This window comes from Balaenoptera physalus (assembly GCF_965194825.1).
Source record: "Balaenoptera physalus genome assembly, chromosome: 1".
Classification (NCBI taxonomy): Eukaryota; Metazoa; Chordata; class Mammalia; order Artiodactyla; family Balaenopteridae; genus Balaenoptera; species Balaenoptera physalus.
Window position 1 is genome coordinate 87,029,941 of NC_138882.1, and position 23,428 is coordinate 87,053,368.

General features: G+C 50.1%; 1 protein-coding gene across 1 annotated transcript; it reads right to left on the bottom strand.

The window, feature by feature from the left end:
- Positions 1–1,247: 1,247 nt before the first annotated feature.
- On the bottom strand, positions 1,248–23,380 carry CGN (cingulin). The gene is made up of 21 exons (XM_082474273.1): positions 23,275–23,380; positions 16,812–17,686; positions 15,963–16,063; positions 15,740–15,809; positions 15,549–15,638; positions 13,943–14,070; positions 13,168–13,300; positions 12,616–12,828; positions 12,029–12,177; positions 11,642–11,774; positions 8,995–9,195; positions 8,440–8,646; positions 7,809–8,066; positions 6,629–6,799; positions 5,958–6,119; positions 4,846–4,935; positions 4,294–4,377; positions 4,065–4,183; positions 3,636–3,744; positions 3,083–3,246; positions 1,248–2,766 (listed from the first exon to the last, which is right to left on the bottom strand). The coding sequence occupies exons 2-21, from the start codon at positions 17,670–17,672 to the stop codon at positions 2,625–2,627; spliced, it is 3,585 nt and encodes a 1,194-aa protein (XP_082330399.1). The 5' UTR covers positions 17,673–17,686; positions 23,275–23,380; the 3' UTR covers positions 1,248–2,624.
- Between the last annotated feature and the right edge of the window lie 48 nt (positions 23,381–23,428).

Below are 23,428 nucleotides of genomic sequence, written 5' to 3' on the forward strand. Positions count from 1 at the left end.
CTTCCCTTGTATAAGCGCGTCAGGGACTGAGGCACGATAGGACACACCCCTAGGACGCCGTTCGCCAACGAGCGAGCAAAGGGATGAAGTGGGCGTGGCCTAGACTTTTCAGGGCACGCCCGTCTGCGCTCTCTCAGATTTACCTAAAGGTGGGGCTTGGGAGCTGTTTATCTGCTTAACTGAAGTTTTGCCTAGCGTTATGTATGGTTGTACCTCAAACATTAGTCTTGCCCTCCCCTTTCAACTCCAAGACCAGTATTGGTAAGACAGAATCACCCTGCCTGCCCGTAGAGGATGAGGAGTTCGAAAAAAGCTTCCATGCATTCTCCTCTCCCTATACATAGGCCAGGCTGTAGGCTTTGTGGAGCTGAGCAAACATTTCCTCCACTGTACAGGCTCCCAAGACCAGCTCACTCAGACTGGCCTAAGCCAGTCTGGCAGGTGCCCTTCCCTGGCAGGAAGCCCAGGACAAAGGCAAAGCAAGCTCGGCTCTGGGTGGGGCTTGTTTTGCAGAAGCTATTATACCAAAGCTGCCCTTATATGGATGGGAGAGGCGGGACACATTGCCTTAAAAGGAATTTGCCTTCTTGAGAAGGAATGAACCTCAACTTCTCCAGTGGAATTTGCTCTCTAAGCCCAGGTTAGCATCTTAAGGGCCTAGAATAGAGGATGGCCAAGCAGGACCTTGGAGCCTCTTCCAGCCCAACTGCTCTCAGCAGGTGGCTTCTCCACTGGGCTATGGTCCACATGGACACCAGACAAGAAGAGGCCTGACCCACTTTTGAGTGGGCAAAACCCCTAAATCTGGCAATAGGCTCTGGTGAACAGCTAGCTCCCTCTTCAAGGCAACACAAGGGCAGGGATGACAGAAACTTCCCCACCTCCCATGTAGGGACTGGGTCCCATGCCTGGTAAGAATGGATGGGTATCTTTGCACCTGGGAGGTGCATGCTTGGGCTATCCCTATGCCCCAAAGGAATAAAACCCGTTTCTGGTCTGTCTCCTTTAACCCTCAGAGAAGGCATTTACTTGCCTTGCTATTCCCAGAAGTTTCCTCAGGAAAGAATGCAGCTGCTATAAACACTTCTCGGCTCCCTAAGTTCCATCTGATCTGTTGTAAAAGGCCTCTAAAAGTGAGGTGAAGAAAACCCCAGCTTCAGCCTCTAAGCGGTACAGTAAAATGGTTTCTTCATAAAATTTAGACCTCCAAATAAGTCAGGAAAAAGAATGAGAAGACAAGTCAAGGATTTCAGTATAGATATATAATTTTAATATTTAATTTAAAATAAATTCAATGCTGGATTGGATTGGGAGATAATGTATGATTTGCAGAATAAAGGAAATTTTTTTAAATCATGAAATTACAAGTCATTGGTGAGAACAGGCTTCTCTCTCCTCTAGGCTTCTTGCAGAGTCTGCTTAGAAAATAAGAGAGGTGAATCATCTCCCTTACCTCCTCCTACCAGAACGTGGCTCTCCCCAAATCCCAAAGGAGGAATAAGTCCACCATTGCCTCTTCCCATTTCTACCAAGAGTCAGCCTCTAGCCCCTCTGTATCAGATCCAAGCTCCTGAGATAATGAGGGTCCCTCGGTTCCCTACTGAGTTTGGGCACATCTGATCAGAGAAACCACAAGTTAAGGCCCCAGAGACCAAAACCTTTGCTTTTCAAACTTGCATAGACAGTTGTCAGGGTTCCCAGGTGCAACCATCTTATAAGCACATCCATAGTCACAGAGGGAGAGGAGGAAGGATGGAAACCCTGAGCAGAAGCAGCCCCACCACCTTATCACGGCCCTCCCACAGTCCCTCTCACAGGGCCTCATAGGCAGGGAAGCCGGTAGGTCTCTCGACCAGTCATTGGAGCAGCAGGGAAGGCAGAGGGCCCCAGTTGGGGAAAGGGTGGGCCTTGGAGAGGTATGAATGTGCAGGTAATAAAAGGCAAGAAGAGCATCCTTATCTCCTCACCCCGCCTAAGGCACTAAGAAAGAAGGAACATAGAAACGGTAAAGACGGGAAGAGGAGGAGAAAGGGTCCCTTGGATCCTGGCCTGGGGAAGATAAAAAATACAGGAATGGAGACAGGTGGGGACTACCACATGGGCCCCATGACTGTGCAAAGAAGAGCCTCTGAGAAGTGGGTAGAGCCACGCCAGCATGTCCATTACCCATAATGTTCCCCTTACCCTGCTCCAGAATGGGAAGGAAATGAGTTGCAGGAGTCAAGGGGGCAGAATCACATAGGGTATTTCCCTGAGCCTGGGGTTAAGGGCTAAAGAAATAAAGCTTTATATACATGGCAATTTCTATCCCTTCCTATCCTGCTCAATCCCCCTCAGCCTATATGCTGACCAACCTACTGCTGTGAGGGAGCAGAGGAGGGGGTCGGCACTTAAGGAGGGGGCTCAGTTGGCCTAAAATGCCCACTCCTCCAGAGGAAAGGGAAAGTCCGTCTACCGGCTTAGCGCTGATGCCTTTTTTATCACCATCACTCACACCCCTCCCTGTCTTAGGTCTGAATAACTGGGTCCCCCACAGGGATGAGGAATCTGAGGCTGGGCAGAGCAGAGCAGGACTGGCCAGGATAGGCCTCAAGTGTGGTTCATGGGCCCTTGTGGACCACGAGCTAACAGGAGCTAGTCTGCAGGTTGCTCTCCGTAAGCAGTGAGGCGATGGAGGAAGGATCGTAGACACTGTCAAATTCCTCATCTGAGCTCAGCCCTTCATGTTGGAGAGTTGACTCAGCAGCTGAGCGGGAAGTTTTGCGCCTAAGTCAAAGAGGAATACTGGTCAGGGAAGGAGACAGAAAGATTTAAACAGCCTCCCTTTTCATGCTAAGGAAACTCCCAGTTCTCCTAAGGCCTAAAGCTACTCACAAGATTCCCCCACTAATTAGAGATACGGGGAGATGGGGTACAGGATGGGGACTGAGATACTAAAAGACAATCATACTGGCTTTCATCCAGGAATGAGTGCCTGCGAAGTCCCTTCTTAGAGATCCTCCTCCCCATCCAGTTCAGGAGAGCCCATTCCCTTATTGTTCTGCTATCCCGATGGAACAGGGGGCAGAAGAGCAGCCCGTACCAGGAGTCCTTCTCCAGGACTTTGATCCGGGCCTGGAGCTGTTCATTGACTTCATGCTGTTCCTCCACCTCACGCTGGGCCTTCTTCCTCAGGCCATCCAGTCGCTCAATTTCCTCTTCGGCTTCATCCACCTGCCGCTTCAAAGCCTTCACCCTCAGGCTTAGCTAGGCAGGATACCAAGTCCCCACATTAGAAAAGGAGCAGCTGCTACGGTGGCCTGGGATCCTCCCCTGCAGCAATCTTGACAAGGTATATACAGTTGCCCCTAGCAACATGTTGAGACCACGGGCGAGTACCCTAACCTCTTAGGTTTGTCTTGGGGATTAAATAAGTTAATACATCACTTAGAAAGAGAGCCTAGCACACCATAAATGCTCGATGCCCATGCTTACTATGACTGCTCTAATCTAGTCCTTTCACTCTAGTCTCTCTGACCTTATAGAAGTAAAGTCTAAGTTTAGAAGACATATGAGATGGGCCCTCTCTTGGCCTTCAAGCAAATGCATAGTATATACTCGCCATATGGTTGCCTGGCCCTAGCTGCCATCCTTACCTGGTCTTTCTGGTCATTCACATGCTGTCGTTCATCATCAATCTGGATGGACAGCTCTTTAACTCTCCGCTCCAGTTTTCGGTTGGTGGACTGCAGAACTGTCTTCTCCCTAAAAGGGTGGGGTAGGGGGATGTCTATGGCTGTTGTCATTTCTAAAGAAACTCCTACTTGGCCCCATACTGCCTCCAAGAACTCCAAGGACTCAGCCACGAGCCCAACCATTAGACTGGGGAGGACCCAGGGCAGATCCAAAGAACCAGGTAGATAGAGGTCATTCACATTTCGAATTTCTGCAACTCTCTCTTCTCCCTATCAAGAGAAGAGGCCTCCCAAAAGATCAAGCCAGGTTGGCCATGTCTGAAGCAGACAATGGAGGGACACCAGAGGAGAAAAGCCCAGAGGGAGAGAGAGAGGATGGGCTCATGTCACCTCTCTTCAGCCTGCAGCCGCTCCTGCAACTCCCGATTCTGGGACTCAAGCTGAGAGAGGCTGGCGCTGGGCTTCTGGAAGCCTTCTGAGCTGGCCAGCCGGCTCTTCAAGTCCTTGTTCTGAGAGGGACAGGAAGCCTCCTTGGTTAGCACTCAACCTGCGATTGCTTCCATGGTCGTTTTACCCGCCTCCTGAGGCCTATCCCCAAGACTCCCCCCCTCCCCCTCACCTGTCTCTCCAAGGAGATTTTGTCACACTCCAGGTCCTGCCGAGCAGACCTCTCCTGCATGAGCTCTGTCCTCAGCTGGTCCACCTAGGGGGGATGGGCCAGAGGAACCAGACTTAGGGAGGACTAATGATGAGCCAGCAAGTTGACCCAAGTGGGGCAGAGTAGCTGGAGGATGCTCTCTGAGTCCCCCAAATTCCCAGGCAGCTGAGAAATCACAGCCTACTCAGATGGGAGGGGCCACAGAGTTTAAACAGGGCCTCCTCAGTCTCACCAGGAGCTAACGTCCCTTCTGAATGGAAGCGGCCCAGACTCAGATCCGCAGCCCAGGCCACCAGGATTCCTTCCTCCATTCAAACCCCCGGCTTCTTTCCACCTGAGGAAACCCGCCAACCCCTCCCGAAAGCAGATGAGACCCTGCAGTAGAGCCGGCCACGCACCGATTCTGCAGCCAGAACTCCATATATGAAAGATGGGAAGGTAGGGTTGTTTTTGAAAGGGCCAAGAGGTTCTGTCGTCGGGGTAGACACGGATAAGGCATAAGGAAGGGGTTACCTGGTCCCGACCACGATTCATCCGTTCCGTCAGCAGCTCCACAGTGCTCCTCTCCTCATCTAACTCCACCTCCAGCCGTGAGACTTTTTCCTGTGGCAGAGGGCCAACAGGTTAATTCTGCCCCAAATGCTGGACACCAGAACGTCAAACTCTGATCAGAAGCCTCTCAGACACCAGCCTCCACGGGTTCTTCTCTCTCCCACATCCCAGAACCCATTGGTCCCTGCCCCTGCCCAGAGCCACCATGGAGCTAGCGCCCTCTGCTGCCCAAGTGAGGCATCAAGGGGAAGGGGTGGGCCCGCTCTGACCTTGGCCCCTTGGCAGGATGACAAACCCCACAGTCTATTTCTCACTGGCGCAGCCCTATTTCCCAAATGGGAAAATAGAGAGAAACCCAAGTGCCCAGGCCAAGGCTGAGATAAAGAGAGTCAGAAACTGAAGCATCAGGGTACAGATTGGGGAAGCAAATTCGAGTCAGGCAGTACCATGTAGAGGCTAAGACAAGACTGCCTGGATTTAAAACTCAGATCGACCGCTTCCTAGCAAAGGGGCCACGGACAAGTTGCTTAGCCTCTCTGTGTCTCAGTTTTCCTCATCTATAAAATGGGGAAAACAAGCCTACGCATGCCATATGGTTATTCTCAGGATTAAATAATTCTTAAGTACCTGGCACACAGCACAGTATGTAAGTGTTTGCTGCTGCCGCTGCTGCTCTTATTACTGTTGTTGTTGTTATTGCCAAATACAGCAAACTGAAGACCACTGTTGACTCTAAAGGGGAGAAGCCACTGCTCAGCTCCAGCCAACTGTTGCCATGTGGACAACTCAGGACTCAAAGCCCAGTGTTATTATATTTTCCAAATGTATAGAAAAAGCCAGAAATCCAAAATTTTATGTGACATCTATAAATTTCTAAACAGTGGCAATTAATTCAAAGTTGTTTACAACACTGCAGTCAAACAAACCCCATCAGCTGTCGGCTGCCAGTTTCCTATCCCAGAGGCTGGAGTGTCCTGGCTCTTTTCCCCACAGAAGTCCCACCTGTGCCAGGATCCACACCCCCTCAGGTTCCCCATCCCACCCACCACCCGTCACCCCCTCACTGTCCTCACCTCAAGGCCCTTGAGCTGACGGCTCCTGTCATCCTGGGAGCGTTTTTTGTTCTCTGCCTCTTGCTCCAGCCCCTGCAGTCGCTGGACCAGCAGCTCTTTGTCCAGCCGGGCAGAGTCCCGCTCAGCCTGGGATGCCTGCAGGCCCTGCCGCAGCCTCTGAGTCTGGTCAGAAGAGAAAAATGCAGCAGCTCAGATAAGGTAAGATGGGGGTTGAAGGGTGGGAGCAGTCCACCCCGTGGGGGAAAATTCTTCAACTCTGACATTCTTTAGAATTGCCAGAGCACGGTGATGATAAAAAGACTTGACTTTTAGCCCATATTCTTTATCGTCTTAAAATTCTCTACACAAATTTAAATCACCTGAGGAGTTTTTAGACGACTGATCCTGGATCCAAGCCCCAGGGTTTATGATTTAAGTGTACAGGAGGCATCTTGGGTGTTGAGATCTTAAAAATCTCCCCAGGTGACCCTAATGTGCAGCAGAGTTTGAAAATCACTGCTGTGCAGACAGTGCATCCTCTACTGTCTCTGCCTACAGTGGGCAACTCCCCCCGCCCTCCCCCACCGAAGTGATGAGACCTAAACCCAGGTCCCAGGATCCCCTGGTCACAGGTTAAGAGGTAATGACCTTCAAACCAAGGACGTTGGGACTCCTGCCATTTAGGCTCCTACCTCATCCTGAAGCCGGCTTAGCCCTCCAGCGGTCTTCTCAGCCTCACTGGCCCACTCCTTGGCCTGGCGCTGGGCATCTGCCACCTCCCGCCGGGCCTTTTCCTTGTAATCCTCCATCTGGGCCTGGAGCTGCTGCAGGGCTTGCTTAGAGTCATCCCCAATCTGCTCCAGCTGAGACACAGAGAAAAGAGATTTTTCAGCACTGCATCTCTTTAACGGATGCCTCTCTCCCTTCTCTGGGCCCAGACTCCCAAGACACTCCCAGAGCCTCCTTCCTGCCAACGTAGCCCTCTCTTGCTCTTTCCTGGACCTAGGTCCCTAGTATGGCTGGGAGTAATATATAGATTTCCTGGGTTCAAATCCTGGCTCTACCACTTATTAGCTGTGTGACCATAGGCAAGTTATTTGCCCTCTCTGGGTCTCAGTTCTCCATCTGTAAAATGGGATAATAACAGTGCACCTACGTCACAAGGTTGTTGTGAGAATTATGTTAATTAATTATGTAAAGTACTTACAACAGTGCCTGATACAAAGTAAACCTTAAATGACCATATTTCAGCAAACCCAAGATACCAATGATTATTACAAAGAAAAAGAAAAATTTGCCAATTGAACTATAACATACCGTCAATTATAAGACACAAATCAATTTCAGAGACGATAAAATGTACATTTTAGAATTGATGAAATATATTAGGTGTTTGCTCCTGTTTTATAAATAAGTGATTAGGAGGAGAACCTTACCTGAAAAAAGCAATTTATCTCTTCTTCCTTTCTCCTTCCCTCCCCCAAATATAAAATTCTACCAATGAAAATTCCTGCTTTTAGGTCTTACAGACGTCTAAGGAGGGATTATAGGCCTTTTTCCTTCCCCTAAATATAAAACTCTACCAACGAAGATTCTTATGTTTAGGTCTTACAGACTTCTAAGGGGAACTCCAGGAGACATTCTCCAAGGATCAAGATCATAAGGGAATGGGGTGTAGGGGGAGGTCAAGAACACTGAGGGGAAGTAGGAAGGATGCCACTCTGCAGATGCAGACTTGGCCTCCCCAACAATGAACTTGAGGAAAGCAAACACCACACGTTGTGACCCCGCTCCCTCCCCTGTCCCTCCGCCCCAGGCAAGCTTCTGTATTAGCTGAGCCTCTTCCTGAGCCCAGGCCACCCCGCGCCCCACCTCCTTGTTCAGCCGGTCCACAGTCCTGTCCAGCAAGCGCTTCTGCTCCTCCAGCTCAGCCTTGCTGCGCCGGAGCGCCTCCCGCTGCTTCCCCTCCTCCTCCAGGGCCCGGTTCAGAGCCTGCTGCTCCTGTCCCAGGCGGGCCAGCCCCCGCTGGGCCTCTTCCAGCCGTGCCTCCAGTGCCCGCTTGGCTGCTGCCAGGCTCCCCTCCTCTTCCTGAGCTGTGTTCAGGGCCTCCTCTAGCCGCTGTTTCTCTGCCTGGGAGTGGGGAAGGCGAGGGACGTTGGACTGAGAGGATGCAAAGCTTGGGCTCAGGCCATTTGGAGGTGAGTAGGTGGGAGGGAGGAGGAAGAGATATTTATGAAAAAGGTGGGTAATGAAAACAGGCTCAGAGGAACCAGCAAAGATCAGAGAACATGCAAAGAGTTGGAAATGGACAAAAATACAAGTGCAAGGGCTGAGACATTCACACTAAAGCACACTCCAGGAAATAAACCCAAGGTTAACAGAGGACTAGGGAGGCAAACAGAAGCACACTACAGGCAAAATCAAAGTGATTGCTGAGTATTTAGCCAGGGATGAGAGGAGAGAGGGCCAGGAGGAAGCCAACAATGTCAGCAAAAGCACTGACCTCTAACCGCTGCACCTTGTCCCGCAGCCGAGCCTCCGCCACTTCCCCACCCTCCGCCAAGCCTCGTGCCTCCTTCAGCTGCTGCTCCAGACCCAGGATGCGCCGTCGGAATTCATCATTTTCCTCCTGGGTCTCCCGAAGCGTCGTTTCCACTGCTGTCCGACGCTGCCCCAGCACTGCCACTTCTGCCTCTGCTGCCATCTGAGCCTGAGGCCGGTTCAGGGAGAGGTGGCTCAGACCCCAGGGCTCGAGGTCATTGACGACTCCCAGGAAAGCCACCCCAAAGACAGCTCACACGAACCCAGGTGTGAAGAGGGGTAGTGCCACCAGCCAGAGGCTTCCCTGAGAATCCCACCCCTATAGAGATGCAATGGGTGTCACCAGGTACAGCCCAACCTCCCCCTGCCACATCCTGGCTACTTTTAACCACACACCTAGGACCAAGGTATTTGGTCTATACATACCCATGATAGGTAATTTTCCACGCCCTCTGGCTCCTCAGCCCTCCAGACCCCTCAGCCTCCACCTCCTAAGCCCTGTGCCCACTCCCCTTGCCTTGGAAGCCTCTTCACAGTCTTGTCTCAGTTGCTGGAGGGTCTTTTGTAGCTGGAGGTTCTGCTGTTCCAGCCCCCGGCCTCGTTCAGCCTCTACCCTCAGCTGCTTCTCCAACTCCCGCTCCCGGTGTCGCCCAGTCACCTCCTGGCTCTGCTGCTCTGCCTGCAGCTCCTTAAGTTCCTCCTGTGTCCGGCGCAGCTCCTAGAAGGGAAGGGAAATGGTGACAGGGCAGAGAGAGCCAGCCTGGGATAACAGAAAGTGGAGAAACTGAAACTCTCATACACTGCTGGTGAGAATGTGAAATGGTATGGCCACTTTGGAAAACAATTTGGCAATGTCTCAAAAAGTTAACCATAAAGTTACCATATGACCCAGCAATTCCACTCCTAGGTATATACCCAAGAGAACTGTATAAACATATGTTCACAAAAAACTTGTAAGTGAATGTTCATAGCAGCATTATTCATTACAGCTAAATACAGAAATGACCTAAATATCCATCAGTTGATGAACAGATAAAAAATGTGGTATATCCATGTAGTGGAATATTATTCAGCCATAAAAAGTAATGAAGTACTGATACTTGCTACAACATGGATAAACCTTGAAAAACATTATGCTAGGTGAAAGAAGCCAGACACGAAAGGCCACATATTATAGGAGTCCAATTATATGAAATGTCCAGTATAGGCAAATCCATAGAGAGGGAAAGTAGATTAGTGGCTGCCAGGAGTGGGGAGGGTGACTGCTAATGGATACGGGGTTCTTTTTTGGGGTGATGAAAATGTTCTATAATTAGATAGTGGTGATGGTGTTGGTTGTACAACTCTGTGAGTATACAAAACCCCACAAAGTAAATTGTATACTTTAAAAGGGTGAATTTTATGGTATGTGAACTAAATCTCCATTAAAAAAAATTACATGGAGTGAGAACAGATGAGGGTATGCATAAAACAGGATTGGCTATTTTTTTTAAATGTTGAAAACCAAAATATGTGACACAATAAATATTGGTGCTGCTCTGATTTCTTTTTTAAAAAATTAAAATATGATTTCTCATTCTAATTCTTTACCTATTAGCTACTTCTGAAATTCAGAAAGTATAATTAGGCTGAAAGGTTATATGTATATAGTGAGTCTTCAGTGTAAGACACTAACATACTAATTACAAAGAAAAAGAGGGGACTTCCCTGGCGGTCCAGCAGTTGGGACTCCACGCTTCCACCACAGGGGGTGAGGGTTCGATCCCTGGTCGGGGAACTAGGATCCCACATGAGGTGCGATGCAGCCAAAAATAAATAAATTTTTTAAAAAATTTTTAAATAAAGAAAAAAAAGAAAAAGAAAAATAGCACAGTGTATGGTCTACAGTGGACTGGGTTAGTCTATTTTCCTAATGTATATCTTATTGATTGATTAAATACTTAATAAAATTAGCTTAATATATGAGATAAATGAAACACTAGTTATTACTTTTTTGCTTTTTAGCTTTACCCAGCATAATAAGTCAACTGAGATTGTCCAGAGGAATGTCCAAGTTCACTATGTCAGCTAATATAGTTAACAGACTTCAGACTCTCCTTGATATTTGTTAACTTAAAAACAGTATAGTAAAAATTAGGAGTACTTTTGATTTCACAACCACCAAAGTATGTTTGGTTAACATTTATTATCTTTTTCTCCACCAAATATTTTGCGTAAGCTCAGGCTTTTATTTATCTGGAAAATCATCATTCAGAGCTATATTTCTTTACTCATTTAAAAATATGATTACCTTGATTACAATTAGGTAGTCTTATAGTAAAAGCATGATAAACAAGAATTGATTAATTAATACTTGTTAACTGAGCACCTACTACATATCCAGCATAGCAAATGAAAGAATATAAACCCAGAAGGATTCTCAGGAGGCCACAAATGCCAGTTCCCTATAATTAATGAAAATATTTTCTAATTTTCAAATCATCTGAAATTATTCACTGCTTTCTTTTCCTTCATAAACTGATACCAGGAATATGAAGAAATTATTTATGTGTTCACTTCAATTTTATGACCTTATTATTCATAAAATATCCATGCATGATAAAACATTTAGCTACCTGTGTCTAGATTCTATACTCTCTAAGCAGCCTTCAAATTACAATTTGGCTTCCCATGTAAGTCAGCTGGCCATGCCACTGCAAGTGTTCCAGTCCATGTGACAACACTACTCATCGTAAGTTAATAAACTGGCATTCTAACTATAAATGTTTGTTTCATAAGTGTAGTTAATGAGTCCCCTCTGAGAGACAGAGCAGCTCTTGCTATGCTGACCAAATTAGGTTTCCAAGCTTGCAAAAATGACCCTGGAGTTTCACAAATCCACCTCAATGCTGCTACCCATGAGGTCTCTTGGGAGGCAGCCAGCAGCCTCTGGTTATAACCCAACCTGGTCACCGAGAGCCCTTTCCATTAGAAACTTCTATACTGAATGAGGAGACCAGTCCTGCTAGAGTGTGTGCTGGGAAGAGATAAGGCTGAGCAGGCAGGATGAAGCCTGGAAACCAAGCACACGGGAGACAGCCACACACGTGCGGAGGCCCTCGTGGATAGGTGAGGCAGATGCCCATCACCCCGACCTGCCCTATTGCCCCCCAACTCCCAAGTACCTTCTTGAGCTCCTCCACCTGGCGAGTATCTCCAGCACCAGCTCGGGCCTGCCCTAATTCCCTCTGCAAGACCTCTATCTTCTCCGCAAGTTCTTCTTCCATCTCCTCCTTCTCCATCCGCAGCTGCAGCAGTCTGAGCCCAGAAAGGTGAAATAAAAGGGAAAGGGAACAGGGTGAGGCCGCCTGCCTGGGAGAGGTTAGCAGGACAATGACAATGAAAACCACCTCCCTGGAGGCCGTACACTGGGCACCCACCCTCAGGAGGGCGGAAGGTGGGGATGCAGAAGGGCAGTTTGAGAAAAGGGAAAGGAAGGAGCACAGCACTGGCAGAAGAGAGGGGGGATATAAGAATCATGGATAAGCATCCTGGGGGGGCAGTGTCCTTACTCTTGCTTGGTGGCTCTAAGCTCCTCCTTGTTCTTCTGAAACATGTTCTGCCAATGCCCTGTCTCCTCTGAGGTCTCCTCCAGCTCCCTCTGCAGCTCCCGCACCAGGGCTGACATCTTCTGCCTCTCAGCCTCCAATGCTGCGTGATCCTAGGGAAGGCAAGAGTCAGGGGCCAGGAGGCTCGGAGGGAAGAGCTCACTCTAAACCAAAGTGTGAGTGTGTAGAAGGGGAGGCTCAGGTCCAGAGGCACCATGCCCACTGCACACCCTGACACCCGGGGTACCTGGTGCAATGCTAGCAGAAGGCTCTCTTCCCAAGACACAGTCTGCCCCTCTGTCATCTACAGGAAGCCTCCCCCAGTTATTTCCCCATGGGACTTCTGTCACACATCCTCATGGGACTTCTGGCCTGCACTCCTTCCCTCTGCCCTTGTAGGTTTCCTGAGCAAGGTTTTCATTACATCTCACATGTGTCTTTTAGGGGGAGTTCCGGTTATGACCATGAAAAAACCCCCAAATACCAAGACCTCAAGGCAGCCCCCTTCCCTGGGGGAGATCTCTTTTCCCAGCCCTGCTCTTGTCACGTGCCTGGGTTGCATCCTGCATGCTCCGGCGAAGCTGCTCTGCGTCCCGCTGGTACTGCTGCCGCACATGCTCTACCTCCTGGTCACGGGAGGCCACCTCCTCCTTCAGGGCGCCCTTCAGTGCTGTCAGCTCCCGCTCCCGCAGCCTCAGCTGCTCCTCTACCCGCTGCTTCCCCTCTAAGACCTCTTCCAGAAGCTCCCGGGTCTCTACCAGGTCCTGGGGAAAGTGAAGGTGGAAGTACAGAGGTGACCATATTAGGATCCACCTGTCCATTCATTCATCCAGTCAATCAAAAATATTTATTGAGCACCTCCTATCTGTTAGGCATGGTACCAGGTGCTCTCTGCCCTCTAACATGCCCTGTTAGGATAAAGGAAATCTACCATTCTGGGCTCTAGTGCCACCCCGCCATTGAGTCGGCCTGAAAGCACCCTAAGGGATACCTGTAATCAGCTACCTACTCCCCATACTTTAGGGAAACTGCAGATGAGCAGACTTGAGGATGATCTAGCTGAAAGGAAGCAGAGGCTAGGGTACCCCAATCCTATTCCCTACCTTCATTAGCACCTCTTTAGCAGGCTCAGGACCCTGGGCCTGTTTCAGCTTGTCCTGCAGCTCCATCACCTGTGTCTCCAGCCCATGCCGTACCCTTTCACCCTGGTCCAGGAGGAGCTTCATGTTCTGGAGCCTAGCAATTATAGACAACATTATTGAGCACTATGTGTAAGGCCGTTTTCTAAACACTTTATTTACATTAGTTCCTATAAACCTCCTACAAGTCTTTGTTCAAATCTTAACAAGGCCTCCCCTGACTATTTCGTTTAATATTGCAACCTGCCCCTCTACAACCCAGCCCTCCTGATCTGCTTTAACCTATTCTACTTACCACCTTCTCATATGTAATACGTTTACTTATACAATATGTTAATTGTTTACTGTCTGTGCTCCCTCACTAGAAGTTATGCTTCATCTTTATGGTTCACTGATGAACCCCAGGAATCTAGATCAGTGCCTACTACACAGTAGTCATCGCAAAAACTTCTGCTACATGAATGATTAAATCCTCACAACAATCCTGTGAGGTAGGTACCATTATTAATCCCATTTTACAGATTAAGAACCTGATGCACAGAGGCAAATCCAGGGAGCCTAACTCATGCGCTATTAGCATTACTGATAGAGAAGGTAAAGAGAAAGGTCCTGTCTTTAACCTTCTCTGTCGGCCCCTTTCAGCTTCTGGTGATTTCCCCGTCTCCCCCAGCCCTGGGGGAGCCCCTAACGCTGGCTGAGGCCCTTGTGCAGCCCTGCGAGCACCGTCAGCTGCACTCACTCCTTGGTGCTCTGCTGGGCTTCCCCATTCCTCCTCTCCAGCAGCTCCTGCAGTCGGCTGCACTCTTCTGCCTTCTCCTCTAGCTGCCGCTCCAGCCCAACCCGGGATGGCTCTAGCTTCTGCCGTTTCTGGAAAGGGAAAAGAGAGTAAAACAGAGTAGGTGGAGAGGAGGGAAAGCCTCTCAGAAGGACCAGGAATAATGGGAATACCTAACATCTCTTGACACTCACTATGTGACAGGTGCTGTACTAGGGACCTCATGTATATTATCTGCATTTAATCCTCATAACAAGCCTCGGTACTTGTAATGGTTTAAAATATGTCCACAAATTCTTTGACATTTCTTTCAAAAGGTGAAGCTCTCTCCTTGAGTATAGGCTGGACTTAATATAGGCTCCCCTTGAGTATAGGCTGCCTCTTCTAACAAATAGAAAAAGGGGGAAGTGATGTGTAGCTTCTGAGACTAGGTCATAAAAAGGCATTGCAGCTTCCTCCTTACCTTCTCTCTTGGATCACTCACTCTGGGGGAAGGTAGCTACCATATTGTGAGGACACTCAAGCAGCACTAACGAAGAGGTCCACATAGCAAGGAACTGAGACCTCCAACTAACAACCATTGAGTAAGCCATTTTAGAAGTAAATCCTCCAACACCTGTCAAGTCTTCTAATGACTACAGCCCCAGCCAATACCTTGACTGGAAGTTCATCACAGACCCTGAGCCACAACTACCCAGTTAAGTGGCTCCCAGGTCCTGGGCACTCAGATACCTGGGTGATGTTTGTTTTGAGGTAATTTGTTACACAGCAAGAGATAACTAACACAGCACAATTATTATCCTCACATTACAGTTAAGGAAACAGAGGCTTAGAACATTTAAAGAATTTGCCCAAGGTCAGTTACATAGCCAACAAGTAAGAGTACCAGGATTTGAAGTCAGTTTGACTCCACAGCCCACCGCTCAACCAGTACATGACACTGCTTTTCAGGAAACAAGGGGAGTTACAATCTAACACTTACTGCGCACCACCTATATACAAGGCAATACTGTGACAGGTGGAAGCAGTATAAAAAAAGAGGAGTACGTAGGCTTGAGCATAAGACTCACCTGAATTTTAACATTCCTCCTCTACAACGTACCACCTTGAGCAATTCACTTAATCTTTCTGATCTTCAACTTTCTCATCATACAACGGTCCAGGATGCCTATTTTACAGGGTCACTGTAATTATTACATATTACTCGGGATAGTACCTACTACAAAAATTAAACTCAATAAATGACAGCTACTATTACTGCCATCATTACTATGATGATGCCAAGAACTGAGGTAAATAATTTGCTCAATATTTATACAGCCACAGTGAGCGGCAGAGCTAGGACAGGAACTTCCAAGGGAAATGGAATGAAAGATAGTTAGACCCCTGATGAATGTGCTCCTCCTCTCTAAGCTCCAGAGAACCCCAGAAGTCCTTCCTGCGACTAGCACATACTCTTGTCTCACAGGACACGCAAGTGCTCATTCCATTGCTCGGAAGGGCCGGCCCAGGCCAAGGTTCTTTCCCCCTGTGGCCCTTCATCCCTCCTGCACCTCTCATCTCTCCTCACCTTCACTTCTTCATCCAGCTTTTTCTGTAGCTCCTCCACTTTTTGGCTGAGTTCACCCTGCCCTGCCTTAGTGGGACCAGAAGAAGCCATCTGCCAGAGACACGGGGGGAAGGAAGTGAGTCCACATCCAGATCCCAAGTCCCACAAGGCCCTAACCCTGCCCCCTGCCCCACCGTGAGAAGGCCACTCACCACCAGAGGCTGCATCTGCTCCAGCACCAAACTGACCTTCCTCCTCACAGAGGTTTCACTTTCTGAGCTTCTGGAGGATAAAAGGACAGATGCAAACGTTAGGGGAGGAAAGGGGTAGCAGAGATGAGGGAAGGAAGGGTTAAGAGCAGGGAAGATGGGGAACAAAGCTAGAAGGAAAAGAAGGGAGGTGTGTGACTCTGCTGTTGGGAGGGTCCCCACTCACCCCTCTCTCAGGACGCCGTAGATGGTGGCCTTCACGTGGTCCACACTGCCTGGTGGGACCGCCTCCTGCTGGTCTCGGAGAAGGTCTGGAGTTGATTTGAACTACAAAAAAAGTAAACCCAGAGCAATAGGAAGACTACGAAGATTACGCCAGAAGCGTGTGTGGGGTTCAGATGGAAGAGAAGTGGCAGTTGGGAGACGAGGCCCTTCGAGCACGATGAACAAGCCTGAAGTGGGGTAAAGAGTCAACACCTCTGAGGCCGGAGCAACAAGCCAGGAAGGGGTCCAAGCAGGGTACACCTCTCACTATTGCTGCAAACCAGATTTTGCTCGACAAACAGATCTCGACCAGTTGTGAGCTGTGTCACAGGTTATTTGTCACTAATGGCAGTTAATGTACTAGAATTTGTGAATGATTTACTTTTAGGATGGGCTTAACTTTGTCTCAGAGTAAAGTCACTCCCCCACTCACTCGCATTCCTGAGTGGGAGACAAAGGGGGGAGTTTTGGCAAGAGCACCAGAGAGCCACTCATATCCTCCAAGCCTGCCTCACATTTGCTGCAGACCTAGCAAATGCTGGTGACTGAGGCACAGTTAATGGTCGGGCAATGACAAGTAACTCTCCATGCTTGTGAATGGTGATTTCATAGTTACTTCCACTTCCTTTAGAATTTTGCCCATGGAAGTGTCTTGTACATGTGAATACCATCTATTAAGTAGACGGATAAAGTGGAGGACAAAAAGTAGACTTTCTGCCATAGGTCATTTGAATCAACATGGAGACCCAAGTAGGTCAGGGCTGATGAGAAGGGGCCAGGGCTTGGAAGCCACAGAGGGGTGAGGTCTGACCTGTAGCATGGGAGGGTCCTGTGCTCTCCCCCGTGGCTCCTCAAAACTCTGAAGGACCCAGTCCTGGGTCTGACGGGAACGGCTAAGGCCACCAAGACAGCTCTGGGCTGACTGTTTCAAGCTGCCCGTGTGCTGGTCAGGCTTTGCGCTTGGGGTCCAGTGGTTGGGGGACCGGTGCTCCCGTTCCTCAACGGTGTCCCGTGGGAGCCGGTTGTCCAGGCTCTGGCTCCGCTTGCGCTGTTCAGGGGGCAGCACCCGCATGCGGCGGCCAGTCCGGCCCCGGGCCTGGCCCCCATGGTGACTGTCAAACTTGTTGATGAGGGAGTCCACCGAAGACAGGGGGGCAGTGTCAATGGTGCTGCCCGGGTAAGCTCCTTGGGGGGCTAGCTCCAGCAGGCTGGTGCTCCTGTTGCTTGGACCCATAGGGGCAGGGCCTGCCAGTGAGGCCTGGGACTGGGAGCGCGGTAGCCTTCCATTCCAGTGGGCCCCGGGCTCCTCATCAGATGTGCTTCCCTGAGAGGGGGCAGGAAACTCCTTGGCCTGAGAGTAGGGGCTCTCGGGAACTTCCGAGTCGGAGCTCAGAGCTCCTGGGGCCCCTCGGTTGTTGGCCCCCTTGATCTGGACTCCAAAGGAGTCGTCACCTTTCTCTCCACTGTTGAGCACCACAAAGGGCTGCCCAGCGATGCCCTGCACACGCACGGCAACCCCATAGGTATTGGCTCTTGCATCCTTAGCTGGGCGTCGTCCGCCACGACGTAGGGTGCCCATCTCTGCATCACACACTGGCTCCGTGATGAAGCGAATCTGGACTCCATGGTCTACAGGACCCCGGGGCTCGGCCATGGTGGACACCTGCTCCATGGGTAGGAGGGGTCCTAGAAGATGAAGAGTTTAAGCTGAGAGACTAGAAGTAGAAACCCAGAAACCTCCACTTGCCCAGCATTTTTTAAATTTATTTATTTATTTATTTATTTATTTATTTATTTATTTATTTATGGCTGTGTTGGGTCTTAATTTCTGTGCTAGGGCTTTCTCTAGTTGCGGCGAGCGGGGGCCACTCTTCATCGCGGTGTGCGGGCCTCTCACTATCGCGGCCTCTCTTGTTGCGGAGCACAGGCTCCAGATGCGCAGGCGCAGTAATTGTGGCTCACAGGCCCAGCTGCTCCGCGGCATGTGGGATCTTCCCAGACCAGGGCTCGAACCCGTGTCCCCTGCATTGGCAGGCAGATTCTCAACCACTGCGCCACCAGGGAAGCCCTGCCCAGCTTTCGTGAGGCTGATTGCCCTGCCAATCCCTTCTACACAAAATAGTGGTTCTCATACTTCATCTGAGCAGCAGAATCACCTGAAGGACCAGTTAAAACAGACTGCTGGACCCTGCCCCCAGAGTGTCAGATTCAGTAGGTAGTCCCACACTGAGGATTTACAGTTCTAACAAGTTCCCAGGTGATGCCGACGCTGCTGGTCCAGATTCCACATTCTGAGACCCACTGACCCAGAAGAATCCATTTCCTCTAATACAGTCCTGGGGAGCTTGGTTTTGTCAAGAGTTTAAAGAGTTTTCTTGACCTTCACACATACACATGGAGCACTACCATGTGCTTCTCCCACCCCCAGGGAAGGCAGAACCCAAGACCCACCTGCAGACACCTCCAACCCAGTGGAGAATAGGGGCCTCCAATCCCAGAGCTCATTTCAAATACAGAAGACCTCAAGATAGGTCATCCCATTTCTGGAAGGATCCTCAAAGAAACCAATAGCAGTGATGCATCAGGGTTGGGGGAACGGAGGGCTGGGGACAGGGATGGGAGAATGACTGGCTTTCTATTATATATCTTTTTGTCACTTTTGAATCTGGAACCATGTACTACCTATTCAAGAAAAGATTTAAGTAACATTTAAGAGTACCAGTCCAGGAGTTAGTTCCCTGGCGGTCCAGTGGTTGGAACTTGGTGCTCTCACTGCCGAGGCCTGGGTTCCATCCCTGGTCAGGGAACTGAGATCCCACAAGCCGCATGGTGCAGCCAAAAACAAAAAAAGAGTATCAGGCCCCAGGACAGGCAGACTTGTCCCAGCTGAGGGCCAGAGCCAAGACCACCTACAGGCCAGCTCCCTGGGTCTACATTGCCTAAGCGCAGAGTCAGCAAATGGAATGTGTTCCAGGTATTGCTTATTGCTCTGGCTCCAGGAACTTGGGGGGAGGTTCTCCTCTAAGCAAATAAAAGTCCAGCTTCCCCACCCCTTCTGCTAACCTCCACCAGGGCCTAGCACCAAACTGGAGGAGGAGCCTCTGATATGCCAGAGACACAAACATACCCAGCTCAACCTCCCAGTGGAGCTCTGGGCCAAGGAAACTTGGCAAGGCCCCTTTCAGGGATTGGAGAAGTGCCAGGAAGCTCAGGAACCCAGGAGGGGTGGGGAAGGGACGGGCAGAGCTCCAGGTGAGAAAGGAATTGGAGTAAGAGCATTCCTAGTCGCATTCCCAGCCCCTCCCCTACAGAGGAAGATACAGGGGGGAGGAACCCCTTATCAGCAATGGTTCTTCACCTTTTTTGGTGCCTGAGAAAATGATGAAAGCAATGCACCCTTCCCCCAGGAGACAGCCCATCCAAACTTTTACCACAGAATCTCAAGAGGTCCTTAAGGCCCACCCATGAACCCGAGGACCTGATCCTTCCACTATGCAGACACTGGGGAGGACTTTAACCAACCACTGACTCAGATACCCCAGAAAGCAATATTTTTAGTTGGCAGGGGCCTATGTTGGAATTCAAGTAAGAAATGGGACCAGAAAAGAAGCTACAAGGCAAAGGGGTAAGTTCTCCAAGCCACTCATCCAATAGAAAAGGCACTGGACTATAGTCAGGATCTGGCTTGGAATCCCAGCTTCTGACCTTCACTTGATGTATATAACCTTGGGCAAATCACAACTTTCCCAGCCTGTTTCCTCATCTGTAAAATGGGTATAATAATACCTCATGAGGTAATTACCTGTGAGAATTAGATAATAATAATTATGTGGGTATACACAACTGTAAAAATGTATCATGTTATACACTTAAGATTTTTGCACTTTATGTACTTAGGTTCTACTTCAATAAAAAGAGGGAAAATGTCAAGATATTGAACATGAACGCACCTAGCAGCATAAGCCTGTCACAAAGCTGACAACAAATGTTATCCTGCACATATGCTGCTCCTTCCAACAGGACCTTCCTGACTTCACCTGGTTTACAGAAGGATGTCACTTCCTAGAGAAGCTTTCCTTGACCATTCCTTCCCACAAACTAGATCAGATTCACATTATACACTCTACAGTTGGCCTTCAGTGAGTGTGCCTCAGTTTATTTATATATTTATCAGAGTGATGATTTGTTTCCTATCTGTCTCCTCCACTAGATTATAAGCTCCTGAAGGGAAAAAAAACATTGCTCTCAGCTGACTCCTGTGTCCCCAGGGCCTGGCAGATGGTAGATGTCAATATATATCTATTAAAAGTTGTATCCCGAACCAAGGCAGACTCAACACAGCAGTGGGGAGAATTCCCAAGGATCCCGCACAGCCATTTCTTGTTTGTCCTAGTAACAGGACCTCTTCCTGGCCTGGACTCCCTGTCCTATTCAGTCATAATTTTGGAACCAGATGTGCCTAGAAGTCACATGATTTATTCATGATGCAGCTCTACCCTGACAGTACATCTACTGATCTTCCAGATCCAGGTCAAGGAGTTCCCAGCCTAGTCCCAGAGAGTGCATAGCCCTTGCCCGCCCAAGAGCACCAAGCTGCTCAGAGGCGGCACCAAGTGTACCCCTAGGTCCCAGTGACTCCCTAACCTCAACCCCCTTCAGTCCCAGGACATGTAGGTCAAGGGCCAGGAGGGCTAAAGGGATCTTTGGGGTGGGTCAGAAAGCAGGGCTCTAAATGATTCAACATGGAAAACCCGAAACCTATCCGCCTTCAGTTACAGAGGACAGCGGGGCGGGGCCAGGGGAGCAGGGCAGCTCCAAGGCCTTTCGTAAGCCCCAGAGGCAGGTAAATAGTGATCTAGTGCCAGGCAACAGGGAGCCCAGAGCCTTTCCTCTCACCAGATGCCTGACCCTGCTTTTCCCACCAACTGTACTCTGGGAAGAGACTAGGCCACAAGTTAATTCAGCTTCATCTTTCTGTCTCTGTCATTCCTGCCTGTAAGGAGAGGGAGAACACGGCACCTGTATCAGGCAGCTACTTCTCCCTGAGTTACTCATTAGCCTGCCCTGCCCCAATTCCATCACCTCTGGCCCAGCCATAAGCGTCTGGCTTCCAACTAGGAGTGACAGGGTCTCTGGACTCCTGGCAGGAAGTGGGGGTGGGGTGGCTTCAGGTGTGCCCAGGAAGAACTGGTATACATAGGGCCTGGCAATATGCTAGATGCTATATAATTGGCAGATGCAGAAAATGGGTGAACTAGAGGTACAGAGATTAGACTCCCCTCGGAGGTAACAAGGAAAGCAAATGGTGAAAACAGAAAAGGACAGTTCAGTGACCTTGCTCTTTCGGCTCCTATTTTCTCATAAAGAGTTAGCAAGATAAGGTTGCCCGAGGATCCAAAAAGAACCCCCCGTGTGTACTCCTGGCTCAGTCCACTGGAAAAGTCAAACCTGAGCACCAGACTAGAGCTGCTTGGCCAGTGGGGAAAAAAGCACAATGAGGAACTGGGCCCCTGCAAACTGGCTGGACTGGTTTGAGAGGCAAGGGAAAGGGGAGGGCCGGGGAGACTCCACTGGCAGCTTGTGAAGCAGACCAGAGAAATTCCACACCACAGAGGAGGCAGAGGGGCAAAACCATGGGCAGGGACTCTGTCCAGCTTAGATGCCAAGGCCAAGGCTCTGAAGGAAGAGGCAGAAGGTGGGGAGGGAACACGCAGGAACAGATACACAGTGTGCCTGGTGACTGACAGACAGGCCAGTGTGTAACAGAAGACTTTGTCTCCCTCTACCCCTCCCTCTAAAGTTCCCAAGGTTGCATTCCAGATCCCACACTTAACCTGGGCCACCTCCCTGGCCCTCAGTTCTCCCCTTCCCTGGCGTGAAGAGAAGCAGCAGCCCTACCCCCTCCTCACCTCCCACAGGGGTGATGGCATGCAGGTCAGCCTGGGGAAAACAGGAAGGGTTCTAGGAAGCCAGAATCCTCTTAGGGTCAGGCAAATCTCTGGATTAGCAGTCCCCTGGAGCCAGCCCCCCATTCCCGAATATCCAGGATGAAAAAAGAGGTAGAGAGGCATGTGCAGGCAGCCTGTCGACAACATAGCGGTTGCTAATTATTTCCCAATTACAACAACTCTCCTCAGGCAGGGCATCAAAAGGGCCAAGCTAAGGCTGGCTCTGGTTCCCTCACCTGCCTAAGGCAAGGAAATCTGCCTCAGAAATTTTGTCTCGGCTCTGATGTGCACCTCTCATCCAGCTTGGAGACTTAGAGGTGCTGAATCTCCTAGTCCGGTGGTCTCCTGAGGAGTCCTGCTTATTTCCTGCACCAGTGCCTATGGCCAGTCTGACAGCCATCATGGTCCAGCTGTCAGGGATGCCTGGTAGGGTTTCAGGGAATAATGGGGAATTTCTGAGAGGCATCAAGGAAATTGGTTAGGCTCCCGAACCTCACCCAATGGCCCCACCTAGAACCACAGAAGTATGTATGCTTGGGGGGAGGGCTTGACATTAGCCCCCAGAAAGAGGCCTCATTAGAAAGAAGTATTTCTACATATTTTGTAGGCCTAGGGATCTAGGCTTACTCAAATCCCCCTCTTGTAGAGCACTCTCTCAAGAGGAAGAAGGAAACTTTCTCCCTGGCAAGAAAGCAAAGGAGGACAAAAACTGAAAGACTTAGTTTCACACCTAGCAAAGAGATGGGGGTGCCCTCTCGTTCTACCTCGCAGTGTCTATTAATTGCACCTGTCTTGCCCTATAGATGAATGGTTAGAGAAAGATTCCACACCTCAGAGCCACCTCAAAGCCAGAAGGGAGGTATCAGCACCGGCTCAGACCGGCAGTCGGGTAAAGAACCTCAGGGAAACAGCACCTTTCCACGCCCTCTCCCTTACGTGTCTGAACCTCAGGCAGCAGTTCCCTTTGCCCAACTGAGACTGACTCCTTCCCCCCATCATTCCGGTCTCCAAGAGAAACTCTGCCCCGGGGACTGGCGTCTGACCTCCAGAGATATATTGGTCCTGAAACGCTTCCATGCCCTGGGAATAGCCTTAGCCTCAGGTGCCCCTCACCTGGCACCTTCCCAGGCACCTGCGTGTGGCATCTTAGAGTAGGAGCCAGCTCTTAATCAGTACTCCCACCCTAACTTGACCTCCCCTCCTCCTCTCGCCAACTCAGCACCTGTGCCCTGGGTAGCTCTGATCGCCTGGACTCCCGCCCCTCAGGGGTATACCTGAGGGCTCGCCTGCCTCTCAGGTGCCCTTGCGCCCGCCCGGTTCACTCACCCCAGCCGGGCTCGGCGCTCCCGGGCTCGGGCTCGGGCTCGGGTAGAGCTGCACGCGCGGCTCCCGGGCCCTCCCCCTATGTCCCTCGGCGCTCCCTCCTTCTTTCTCCCCCTCCCACCAACCTGTTACTCCCCTCCTGAGCTCCACCTCCATT

What these genes read in the sequence shown, in the direction of transcription:
- CGN (XM_082474273.1), bottom strand. Translation starts at nt 17,672, where the DNA reads ATGGAGCAGGTGTCCACCATGGCCGAGCCCCGGGGTCCTGTAGACCAT. An exon ending in TAAGCCGGCTTCAGGATGAG is followed by an intron (nt 6,120 to 6,628) that starts GTAGGAGCCTAA and finishes TCTTCTGACCAG; the next exon opens with ACTCAGAGGCTGCGGCAGGG. An exon ending in GTCCTGGAGAAGGACTCCTG is followed by an intron (nt 2,767 to 3,082) that starts GTACGGGCTGCT and finishes TCTTTGACTTAG; the next exon opens with GCGCAAAACTTCCCGCTCAG.